General features: G+C 41.6%; 1 protein-coding gene across 1 annotated transcript in view; it reads right to left on the bottom strand.

The window, feature by feature from the left end:
* Positions 1–13,279, bottom strand: part of DISC1 (disrupted in schizophrenia 1) — a 493,957-nt gene that overhangs the window by 340,926 nt on the left and 139,752 nt on the right. The window contains exon 6 of the mRNA XM_006874175.1: positions 9,238–9,292. Coding sequence (XP_006874237.1) covers positions 9,238–9,292 — 55 coding nt within the window. The remainder of the gene's footprint in view (positions 1–9,237; positions 9,293–13,279) is intronic.

Raw genomic sequence — 13,279 nt, 5'->3', positions numbered from 1 at the left:
GGGAATGATCCTTGCTGTTAAGATTTGTTCCCTCTTTTGAGCTACTGCATTCATAGTTGTAGGTCAAGTTCATCAAATTGTATCAGATTACTCTTTTTTTCCTCTTCTTTCTTCTCCTAGTCTCTGAGCTCTGACCATCTAGTTATTGAAGCCAGGTCAAGTGGGTATTATCTGCAAGTGTGGGTGTTCTTATGCATATGCCCGCTCTTCTTATCAGCTGGACTTGTTATATATTTTTAACAACAAATTTTTAAATGGAAGATGGATGGAAGGAAGGAAGGAAGGAAGGAAGGAAGGAAGGAAGGAAGGAAGGAAGGAAAAGGAAAAAGATACAGAGAAAGGAAGGTAACTTGAGCTTCACACCTACTAGGATAATTATGATCAGAAAAAAGGAAGATAAGTGTTAGGGTGTGGGGAAATTGTAACCTCTGTGACTGGTGACGATGTAGAAGTGGAAAACAGTTTGGTGGTTCGTAACAAAAGCAAACATAGGATCACTTTTGTTGTTAATGCCATTGAGTCAGTTCTGACTCAAAGTGACCTATATCAGGTGTCCAAGGAGCGACTGGTGGGTCTGAACTGCTGACATTGTGGTTAGTAGTCCAATGATTACCATACAGTACCACCAGGACTTCTTTATGACCCAACAATTCTACTCTAACCTCTCTACTCAAGAAACGTGACAGCAGAACTCAAACAGATACTCAGCCTCTAATGTTCATTACAGCAACGCTATTAATAATGACCAAAAGGGGGAAACTACCCAAGTGTCAAGCACCAGATGAATGGATTTTAAAAAGGTGGTATATCCAAAAGATGGAACATTATTTATTCAGTCCTAAAGAAAAATGAAAGGTGCTTTGGTAGCGTAATGGTTATGAATCAGGCTGCTAACCTCAAGGTTGGCAGTTCAAAACTGGCAGTCATTCCATGGGAGAAAGGTGAGACTTTCTGCTCCCATAACGCTATACAGCCTCAGAAACCCTATGCAGGGTCGCTGAGTTGGAACCGACTCCACGGTACTTAACAACAACAACAACAAAGAGAAATGAAGTTCTGATACATATTACATACATGTTACAACACGGCTAAACCTTGGAAACATTATGCTAAATGAGATAAGTCAGGCACAAAAGAACAAACTAGGTATTTGTTGTTGTTGTTAGGTGCCATTTAGTCAGTAACCATATGCACAACAGAATGAAACACTGCCAGGTTGTGTGCCAACTGCACAATTTTTGCTATGCTTGAGCCAATTGCTGCTGCCACTGGGCCATTCCATCTCGTTGGGGGTCTCCCTCTTTTTCACCTACTCTACTTTACCAAGTATGATGTCCTTCTCCAGGGACTGGTCCCTCCTGATAACATCTACAAAGCATGAGAGACAAAGTCTGGCCATCTTGGCTTCTAAGGAGCATTCGAGCTGTACTTCTTCCTACAGGGATATTTAAAGCTGTTTCTCCTCATTTTGAGTTGTGCCTCATCACCAAATGAAGTCCTGAAAGCTTTACTCCATTCCCGTCATCACAGTCAACTATACGTTGAGGAGGCAGCTCTCCCCCAGTCATATTTTCAGTGCCTTCCGATCTGAGGGGCTCATCTTCCAGCACTACATCTAACAATATCCTGGTGTTCTTCATCATGTTTCAGTATTCAATATTCTGGTACTATCTGAAGGTGTCCCACTGCTATTCATAGGGTTTCAGTGATTAAATATTCAGAAGTAGTTTGCCTCTGCTTCGTCCTAATCTGTTTTATGCTAGATGCTAATGGGTGGTCCTGCTAGGATTGAAAATGCCTGTGCCATGGCGTCAAGCATCACAGCAACACGCAAGCCACCACAGTAAGACAAACTGACAGACGAGTGGTGTAAACATGGTCTGAGCCCACTTACGTGAACTATCTAAAACAGGCAAATGCCTACAAAGAAAAGTTTACTTGTGGTTTCCAGGGCTGGAGGAAGGAAGAAATGAGGGAATTATTGCTTAAGAAACTTTGGGTTCTGTTTGGGATCATGAAAAAATTGAAACGGGACAATGGCGCTGGCAGTACAACATGGTCAGCATAATTAACATCACTGAAATGTACATTTAAAAATGGATACAATGACAAATGTTTTCTTAGAGTTTTTGTACCACAATTTTTGTTTTTAATGTAATCAATGCACTCACAAAGAAAATACAAGGAAAAAGAAAGAAATATATCCTAAGCATAGAACAACTTTAGGCCAAATCAGAACATAACACAGATATAACGACACTATCACAACATAGAGTAACCCAAATAAAATAAGCTCTTCAACCTTCTCCCCACTCAGGACGGTGGTGTTCCTGTGTCCTCAGTCTGAGTCCTCTTGTCTCAGGTACCTCAGCCCACTCACGCCTTTCAGGGCTCCACTCAAATGTCATCAGGGAAGAAAAGCCCAGTTAAGCTTCCTGGGCCTTCCTTCACATCTCCCCTTCCGCAACTTTGTGCTTTTTCCCCCGCATAGCATCCTCTCTCATTTATACACTGCACATTTATTCATTTGTTTTTGTATTCTTTCTCTATCTTCACACTATGTAGGAGCTTTGGCAGCACAATGGTTACGAAGTGGGCTGCTAGCCTCAAGATCAGCAGTTCGAAACTACCAGCTGTTTCACAGGAGAAGGATGAGGCTTCCTGCTCCCTTAAAGATTTACAGCCTCGGAAACCCTGTACATGGTTGCTATGAATAGGAACAGACTCCACGGTACATAACCACCACCGTCACTCTATGTGAGCAAGGACTTGGCTGGGTACTTGGCATGGTTGTTGTTGTTAAATGGCATCAAATTGGTTCTGATTCATAATGACAACTGTTTCTGAGGAAAGCATTTGGTGTGTTTGAACTGCTGACCTTGAGGTTCAAACCAATCTTGGGGTCCAGTGTTTATCCTACAGTGCCACACCAGTACTCAGGGTACTTGGCATAGCAGGCAGCAAATAAGCATATAAATGGATTAATGGCCACTGAAATCAGAACATCTAAATTGAATAAACTTATTAGTATTTCGTAAAACTTTGAAGATAGATACGTGCTGGCAAGTCAGATTTTAAAGACAGACATAAATCTTAGAAAAGTTTGTAGATTTCATCAGTACTTTTTCTTGGCAAACACTACCTATATTTTTCTTTGCTTTTTCATAAATAACAAATATCTTAGGTCTCAGTTTCTTTTTCCAAATACCTTTAGATCATTTTTTATTGTGAGGCAAAAACATTTTTTTTCTTTTGTTTAAGAAAACTTCATATTAAATCGTTACCTCCACTCTGACTAATAAGCTACCTAGATAAATATCCTGATCAACTAAAGTGTAAGGCATACATTTGATATAAGTGAATGTGACTTTGAAGACATTTTGAGGTGATCCATGAAGGATATTACCTGGAAGCATTACTCTTTCCTTGCTAAAATTCTTGAGAGTCCCTCCAAAAACTAAAATGAATCCAGATGAGTTCACAGAGCCCAAAGAAAACATAAAATTTAATTTCCTAGATCTTTCTAGACACCATCAACTTTAACTGTTTTGCTTACCTCAGACTTATACTGAGATCTTATTTAGAATCAAAGCAAACCTTTCCCACCCTAACTAAAACACTCCACTCTTTCACCAGTGGATTTATACAGCTTCTTATCCACTGTTGCAGTGAGTTTTCAAGGAGATTCTGACCCATGGTTCCCCAGTGGGTACCGAGTAGAATTGTGCTACCTAGGATTTTTGAGGATTTGACCTGTCTCCTAAGGCACCTCTGGATGGATTTGAACTGCCAACCATTTGACTACTCAAGCATTCAACCATTTGTGCCACCCAATGACCCTTTCTTTTCCATTAAGTGGCTGTCATTTAGCAACATTTCTTTATCTCACTCTCTGGATCAAGACAATCGTTTGGCAGTCTCTAAACCTGGTGTGGTGCTATGGGATAAAGCCCTGGACTGCAAGGTTTGTTTGAACCTCAAGATCGGTAGTTCAAATTCACCAGCCGCTCCTCAGAAACCTTATACAGGATCGCTATGAGTTGGAACCGACTCGTCGGCACTTAACAACAACAACAAACCTGGTGTGGCACTGTGGGATAAAGCACTACACTGCAAGGTCTGTTTGAACCACAAGGCTGGAGGTTCAAACTCAACAGCCGCTCCTTGGAAACGCTATACAGGGTCATTATGACTCAAAATCAACTCAACAGCACTTAACAACAACAAACCAAAGCTTGCACCAGTGGTACTGAGTGTTTACATGTCCAAGTGATTCATTTGGAGATGCTTTCAACAGTCCTGAGATCTGACAGTGTGTCCGAAATGGAAGTTAGATGGAAAACACTCTGGACACCATCCCTCCAGCACTGTGTCTCGGGTTGATTCAATGCCATGTCATTGCATTCATCCAAGGGTACCATTGGAAGACTATAGACCTTTCCATTCACTCTGTAACACCAGCCATAATTCTTATGTCTCATCCAATTTATGTTAAGTATTTCTGATTTTAGTTAACAGTATCTGTTAATCCTAACTGGTTGAGTTTCTCCTTTGTTGGGCAAATCTATCCTTCAAGTTGTCACTATTAATATAAAAGAACCTTTAGAAATCTTATTAAATTGCAATGTATATTCTTTCAGGCACTGCTGGATGTAATCTAAAAGCTACCCATCTCCAGATATCTCATTTATTTCCAACTATTTCTTTCATCTCATTTATCCCTTAATGACATTATTTTGGGTAACCCAACTCAAAGAAATAAAATGAGTGGAAGGAAGGCTCTGTATATCAGATCTAAATATCAGATGCACTAAAGGAGTCCTGGTGTGGCGCTGTGGGTTAATGTGCCAGACTGCAAAGCTGTTTGAACTGCGAGGTCGGTGGTTCAAGCTGACCTATACAGGGTCGCTATGGGTTGGAATCGACTCGACGGCACTTAACAACAACAACAACAAAGAAAGAAAGCTGGCCCAAGCTAAGCCTTTCTCCTCAAACTTACTGGTCAGTCCTGTCCAGAGTACAGAGAAAGCTGGTTTTGATTTTTTGCATAATTGGGTGGTTTTGTTTTAATTCTTTGTGGACTATAATCTCAGCATCTGTTCTTTATCTCTTTCTCTTCCTATCCCTCTCTAGCTGATTCACACACTTATGTGCGTGCCCAAGGACATAGCTACTGAGAGGCACACATGCACACCCCAAATAATCTTCCAAATAGAGAATTTTGTTTTCAAATAAAATTGAACCCTGAGTAACCTGTTGCTAAATGAAGTTTTAACATTTACATTTTAAATTTTAAGATATGAGTCCCTTAATCTTATGGAGATATAAAATGATAACAATATTTTTGTAAATGCATTAAAAAAATGGAAGCAAAACAAATCACTTTTGTTGTTTGGGAAAATCTACAGATCTTTAACAGAAGCTGGAGGCTGTCAAAAAATCCCAATACTGTGTGTATATGAGATATATGTGCATGTGCACAATACAGAATATCATATAAAATATATATATACATACATACACCATATATGTCCTATAATATTTTGTTGTATGTTAAGTACCACTGAGACCATTCCAACTCATAAAGACCCTGTATAGGGTTTCTGAGGTTGTAACTCTTGGTGGGAGCAGTAAGCTTCACCTTTCTCCAGCAGAGTGACTACTAGGCTTGAACAAGCAACCTTGTGGTTCAAAGTCTAGTGTTTATCCTACAGAGTGACTGTGTTCCTCTTATATAATATATGCACCTGTATACTCACTGCAAGTTTATAGACCTACTCATATTACACAGAGTACGTTCTCAAGATATCATCCAACCCAAATTCAAAATAGTCCTCCTACTTTTTAATTCCATACTTGATAAAAATATAAGCAGCACATATTTACAGTAGAAAAAAGAGGGGAGGAATCCCACTACCATCTTTCTCTAACCTAAAGGTCAGGACACTGGCATTGGCAGGGTTATGAGCACTTGTGAACAGCATCATCGTGACTCTGAAGGTAGAAATGCAGACTTTGCTCTCTAATACTTCTCCTGCATCCTAGAACAAAATTGATAAAGTCACAGTCTCCCTTGTCCCCGAAGTTGAGAAGGGCAAGCAAGGGCCTAAGATGCAGCTTTACGAGGAAGGAGAAAGGGAGTATCCGTTCTGCTCTGCACAGTCCCTTACTGGAGTTCTGTAAGGGGAGCCGGGTCCTCACCCTGCTCTGAGTCAGTGGCACTTTGCTTCTCATCCTGCTCTTATTCTCTGGGTGAATACTTTTAGGAGGCTCTCAGGGGCAGAACAGGTGTCAAGCATTCCCAGGTCCCTGGTCACACCACCATCGGAATACCAAAGCTCACTCTTATTCCTAATGGGAGTAAGTTCTTCTTGCAGAGTGTAATAGTTAAGATTCTATGTCAGCTGATTGAGCCAGGCTTCCCAGTTGTTTGGCAGTTGATAGTTAACTCTGTGATGATTGGCTATGAGCAGCCAATCAGTTGAACAGATGCGTCCATGGGGGTGTGGCCTACTGCCAATAAAATGGACATGAAGGAAAGACTCTGACTCATCCCCACTGGGTCTGGATCTCCCATCTGGGTCTCCCTCTAACCTCTGGTTCTTTGAACCTGAGCCAGTGGCCTGCTCTATTGAGTGTCTGCCTGCTGGGCCTGCCTGCTGAGTGTGCCTGGAAAACTAGACACCCACCAGGGGGCCCTGCATTCCTGTTCCTGTCACCCAGTGCGTGTGCTCTCTGCCCATTCTGAGTGCATCTCCCCAGGCCTTGGTCACCCGTCACCCTGCTGCCACCCGGATCCAGTGCCGAGGTCAAGCTCTGTACCTCAACTTAGGATTCCTGCCTTCGAGGTCTGCCTACCGATCTTGGTTTGCCAGGTCTTCGCTTAGGACTCTCCTGTATCTACAACTGTGAGCCATTGCCTTAATATAAACTTCTCTTTATATGTGTATAATTTGTTGTTGAGTGCCATCGAGTCAGTTCCGACCCACAGCGACCCTGTAAAGGGTTTCCAAGAAGTGGCTAGTGAGTGAACCACCAACTATGTGGTTCAAACTGACTTTCCAGTGTAGCATACTAATCCACGGCACTACACCAGGAGATATATATATATATATTGTTAAGTGCGGTCAAGTCAATTGCAGCTCATAGTGACCCTATATAATCTTTCTGCCAACCTTGCAACCTTGTGATACAAAGCAACCTTGCGATTCAGTGCATTATCCTGCAGCACCCCACCAGGACACACACACACACACACACACACACAGTCTATTTCTCCCTCCCCTCCCCCTTCTATATGTAAAAGTCACACTAGTTTTGCTTCTCTAGAGAAGTCAGCTAAAGACACAGGGAATAATTACCCATCAAATTTACTGGCACATCAATTCTATGGAGCAGTTCTGCTCTGCAACACAACTTGACAGCAACAGGCAACCAACAACAACAGTCCCTGTGGTGGAGAAGGGGGCTGTCCTGAAAGCTGCCACAACCCCACCACCAGCACCACCCCCACCAAACCCTCTTGGAGCCCAAGGGAATCATCAAATCAATGGGAGACAGTCATGAAGCTGGCGCCTGATAAAGATAAAGCTCTTTAATAGAGTTTAAAAAATAAAGCGAACTGTCTGTGATTTTCAGAAAATCATTGAGAACTGGTTCAGCATTTTTTAGGTAAAAGAGAAAACAGCTCGAGTAACTGTCAACACTTTTTGCCAACAATCCATCCCCAATTTAAGTCTAGCTGGCTGTGTAAACATAGCATGTCTACCTGATCTGGGAGCTATGACCAGGGGGCACTCAGCTGCTTTGCCCTCTGGTCGGCAACCTGTTGTTTTTGCATTTTGACCAAGTCATCATGGATTTAATTGTGTCCTCACCTTCTCTCCCCCACAAATGTGTGCCAACGTGGTTGGCCCATGGGTCTCTGGTTTCATAGTTATGTAATGATGTAAGAGTGCAGTTATATAAATGATGTAATAGCTCAGTTATGTAATGATGTAAGAGTGCAGCTATATAAATATGCAATAGTGCAGTTATCTAATATGTAATAGTGCAGTTATATAATGATCTCCCATGATATGCTCTTCCATGAAGTGCTTTGATGTGACAAACCAGTTAATAGATTAATAAGGATGAGCTGCAACACCCTTAATGGCATCACAGCCCTGATCTAATATAATGAGGAGGTCCCTGGGGCATGGCCTGCAGTACATTTCTTTCTTATGGGACATAAAAGAAGAGAGAATCAAGCTGAGATCAGAGGGACCTACTACCACCAAGAGCTTCGGAGTGGAGTATATCCTTTAGCCTATGGAGCCTGCACTGAGAAACTCCTAGACTCCAGGGAAGAGTGATACAAGGCCATATGTAGCTCTCGATGGAATGCCAGGCTACAGATGTGGGAAGAAGCTAACGAGCTTCCTCCAGAGCTTACAGGGAGAACAAACCCTCTCCTAGAGCAGGCATTCTAAATTCCGCCTTCTAGCTGTGAGAGTGTAAATTTCTGTTTGTTAAAGACATCCCCATGTGGCATTTCTGTTGTAGCAGCACTAGATTAAAAATGCACTATCTTATCTGGAAACCTTTGGTCCCAAGCGTTAATGCAAATAACTTACAGTCCATGCTCAGCTTGTTGCCAAAAAAAAAATAGCATGGTTGCAATAACTCAGAGTAACAGACTCTACTTCACAGTAACTCAGTCTGACGTACAGGGAAGATTTTGTTTGGCTAACTGAGGTTATTATAACTGACCAGGACATTAACTATGTAATTTCAATATATGAATAAATAAGACATGTCTTATCTCTACACAAAACAGGGTCCTGTGTGGATGGATGAATGGCAGATGAAACAGGTAAAATGATTCTCAAGTCAAAAGAAAAACACTGAGAAACAAAATCCATCATTTTCTACACCATTTCCTTATTTATGAGGAATGGAAAACCTGCTTTCTTGGAAGGAAAAGAAATTAGTATCTTATAATTCTATCATCCCAAAATTCTTTGGAAGCAAAGGCATTCAATTGTGCACAGCTGTAGTTTCTTCCCATTTGTTAAAATTGACAGTTCTCTCTGAAGTAAAACCCCAAACCAACCCATCCATTTCTGGGAGCAGCCCTGGTGCTTGCCTCTTCAAAGTTGACATCTCATACAGGGGTCAGGGGCTCTGTGATTTAGGTATGAAACTAAATCAAAAGTAATGTTCACGTTTTTCAAGTGGAAGTATAAAAGTACTTACCTTAGCAGTAATTTCTTTAAGGCACAAGTTGAGGGATTTCATCCTTTCCTGGAGGCTGGAAGAATTAAAAAGAAAACATTGGCAACTACAGCTGGGCACCACAATTGGTAAGAATAGGAACAGTGTGAACAGGGAACCCCACCCAGTCAAATGGCTGAAGAAGAGCAGTGGGGAAGGTTGTGCCCTTTGAGTAAGAAATGATTGTGGTACTGAAAATAGATTCTCCTCCCTAATTACTTTTTACTGAAGCTAGTATTGAAATTTGTTATATTCCCAGAGTGCACATCTACTGACAGAGGGAAGGAACAACTCAGATGGGATCCCTGCAGCAAAAGATTAAAACTGTTGTTCTTAACAACCACCTTCTGAGAAGGATGGTCTACCCAGGGTACTATTTCCCAGGCAGGTAATCAAATATTCTGTATATGAATATATTTTGCAATTCAACAAATATTTGCTGACTGCCTTGTGCATATAGCATTGAGCTAGAGTGTATAGAACATGTATACAATTAAATTCTGTCTAAAGAAGTGCCCCTTACATTTTAGACTTTTGCTTGCTTCGTTTTTCTCTTTAGCGCTATTTGCACTTGATATAGTCATTTATTCATGTAATTTTTTTCTCTCCCCCTTTTGGAATATAAGTGCCACGAGGTCAATAACTATCTGTTTGGTTCACTTCTATCTCCCAAATGCTTAAAATAACTTCTGGAGCTTGTTAGTAGACACTCAGTCATTAGCTGTAGGACAGATGGATGAAGGAAGGAAGGAATGAATAAAATGTATCTCAAGCTTTTATTCAAGGAGGCTGTTATCTAATGGAGAAGAAATACATTCAGACAAGCAACTAGAGTAGAAAGCAAGACGAAAAACAATTACTATAAGAGGAATAGAAACTACATACTAAGAGAAAATTACTACATAAACACTCTCAGAGGCAGAATGTCTCCAACGGACCAATGGAGATGGTCACATCTGTGGCATTTTGGAAAGCAAGGAAATGGTAGGGAAAGTACTGCAGACTGCACACCTGTAAAGCTGTCAAGTAGAGCAATGGGAGATTAAAAGAAAACAACAGAGACGAGATTAAGACTAAAGTTGGGCCAGGTGGGCTGTCGACCTCTGATGGAGGATCGAGCAGCCAGGACTCCTGGTAGCTTGTTTTATTATATAGTGCTCAAAAGCAGGAAAGGGAGAGTTTCTCCAGGGCAGTCCTGGTTCCGGGTACACAGAGCAATTATCCCAGAACAACCAGGACAAAACAATTGCTAGAACAGGTCTGCCATTTGTGTGGGCAAGCAGAAAGGTTTGCATGCTTTCCTACTGACTAGCTCTATAGTGCACTGAGCTAAAGGTCACTTCTTCCTTGTGCTGTGGACTTTTGCCCAGGCAGACACCCTCAGGCCAACTTTTGCTGGACCCCTGAGGTGAGGAGTGATCTCCGCTCAGCAGCTCCCAACAGAAGAGATATAAAGCATTCTGTGCCTCAAAGGAAAAAGCAGGAAAAATGAGATTCCAGGGAGAAAGTAAATCTCAGAGGTCCAAGCAGTTCTGATAGATGAGTTGTGAGAGATAAGTTAACAGGAGCATGATTGTTCCTGAAAGAGGGAGGACAAACTTAGAAGCGGCGACCAGCCTTTGGCTGTACTGTTAATTTGGTGAATTACACAGAGAAAAAGAATCAAAGTAAGTATGAGGGAAATGTTACTACTGGTTTAATCTGGGTGATAGGTAGAGAATTTGTTAGGTTATATTCAAAATGTGTACAATATTTATAATTAACAATCATTTCAAAGGAATATCAAGGACAAGCTATAATCAACTCTGAATTATATGGTTAGAATTCTGAGCTTTTTTCCAAGGTAATGGGAATCCTGGTGTGGCGCTGTGGGTTACTGCATCAGACAGCAAAGTCATTTGAACTGCAAGGTCGGTGGTTCAAGCTCACCAGCTCCTCCTTGGAAACTCTATAGGGGTCACTGTGGGTCAGAATCGACTCTACCGCACTTAACAACAACAAAAACAATGGGAGATTATTCTGCGTTTGAGCAGGAGAACACTAGGAAAGGAAAGTTTTGGTTTGTTTTCTGAAAGCTGGGCAACATTGTGACAGATAATGTACAGGAAAAAGGCTGAATGCAACAAAACCAGGTAGGCATCTTCAACAGTACTCCAGTTGTGAGGTCCAAGGACTTCACAGGAAGCAAAAGAAAGAGAATGTGAGGTCAGAAACAGATTTCTGAGAGAAAATGGACCATTTCCAGGAAATAATGTCTTTCTTAATACCGTGGCAAAGTTCAACAAAGCTGGTAGAAAAAGTTCAAAGCCAGATCAGTGACTCAGTACACATTTGGCCAGTGACGCCTTTTGAAGTTTAGACTACGGCAGTTCCCTGAAGAAAACTGATGGAGGTGAGCAGAGGTCAGGGACTGAACCATGGGCATGCCCACTACAGAAAGGGGACTCTCCAAACGGAAAAAAAGAGGGAAAGAAGCGCCACAGAAGGGCCCATGAAGGCATTAGAGACCAAGTGTTTTTAAAAAGTGTTACTGCACTGTTTGCGATAGGAAGAAACGGGAACTATCTGAGACAACTAGGAATTCAGATCAGATTCAGTAGTTCTAGAGTGGCTGAGACTCTGGTTTCAAACAAGCTGGCTGAAACAGCCAGTTCATAGACCACACTTTGAACAGCAAGGATATAGAACACATGTTCTATATATGGTTAATAACAGATTAATTGCATATCAGTATAATCAAAGTTTCAAGGGGAAAAAAAAAAAAAAAAACCTTAAAAAGTTAGTTAAAAAATATACTCCAGTTCTTCAATCAGAGGAGGTGGGGCTTGATGGTGGCTAGGGTGGGGGTGCAGTGCAGTTCGCCATCAGCCATATCACAGAATACCAGGCAAAGTAGATCCAGGGCAGAGCTCCAAAACTCGGAACCACATTGTTGTTAAGTGCCGTGGCGTCAGTTCCAACTCATAGCGACCCTGCACAGGGTTTCCGAGGCTGTAAATCTTTACGGGAGCAGAACGCCTCATCTTTCTTCCGCGGAACCGCTGGACCACATAACTAGGAATATTTCAAAAATTTGAAGGCTTATAGCTAGTGGAACTTGAAGCTGAAATAAGAAATCATGTACTTTTGAATCTGCCGGGCTCAGAGACCTGGAGCCAACATCTTGGGCGAGACCAAATGGCAACGCCAAGAGAGGGAACAAAAACCACAGAAAAACACCACAGGAACCTTGGAGCAAAGGTGAACAATACACATTGTTGGTTTTGCTTTGTTCTGATTTCCTTTTTCTTTTGCCCCCTCACTGTTTGTGTACCTCCATTCTGGTGACTAGAGGGGTTATCTGAGTGAGTTGACATCCCCCACCCTCACCACTGGTGGGTTCTTCTGCCACGCATGTGCACAGATACTCAGTCCAAGAACAGGCCCTGAACATTTTGTTGTTTTAGAAATACGGAAAAAGCCAGGACAGGGCTATAGAGAGGGAAAGAGAGTTTAAAAACAAAACAGACCATAAATTAAATTAAAGCCTGAGGTATAGCAAAACAACCAACACTGGCATCTTGAAGTCTCTCAAGGCAGCTTTGAAAGCAAGAAGCTGAAGAGACGACATTAAAGTCATACTGATATTAGGCTACAGATATATTTTTTTTTAATTTTAGTTTTTCTTTTCTTCTCTTCCTCCTCTCCCCTTTCTGAGATTATAGACTGCAGTATGCAGTCTGGTTTTGTTGTGTTGTTGTTGTTGTTTGTTGTTTTGCTGGTGTTGTTTTACTGTTTTATGCTCCCCCTTCTCCTTTTGGGGGACTCTTTATCTCTCTATATTACCCAAGTAGAGACAGCAACTGCTGCCATATAGTGAAGCTACAATCACACTCTATGAAACACCAAAACCCAGGCAAGAGCCAGTACCAACTGCCATATACCAGGGAGGCAGACAATACCTGTGAAAGTTACTCTGAGTTAAGAAATAAGAAGAGTGAAAAGGGAAGCCCACATCCTGATCACATCCCCTGGAATTAATCAG

Source organism: Chrysochloris asiatica, unplaced genomic scaffold (assembly GCF_000296735.1).
Source record: "Chrysochloris asiatica unplaced genomic scaffold, ChrAsi1.0 scaffold00265, whole genome shotgun sequence".
In the NCBI taxonomy this organism is placed as follows: Eukaryota; Metazoa; Chordata; class Mammalia; order Afrosoricida; family Chrysochloridae; genus Chrysochloris; species Chrysochloris asiatica.
Note: the sequence above shows the minus strand (reverse complement) of the source record. Positions and strands in the feature narration are given on the sequence as shown.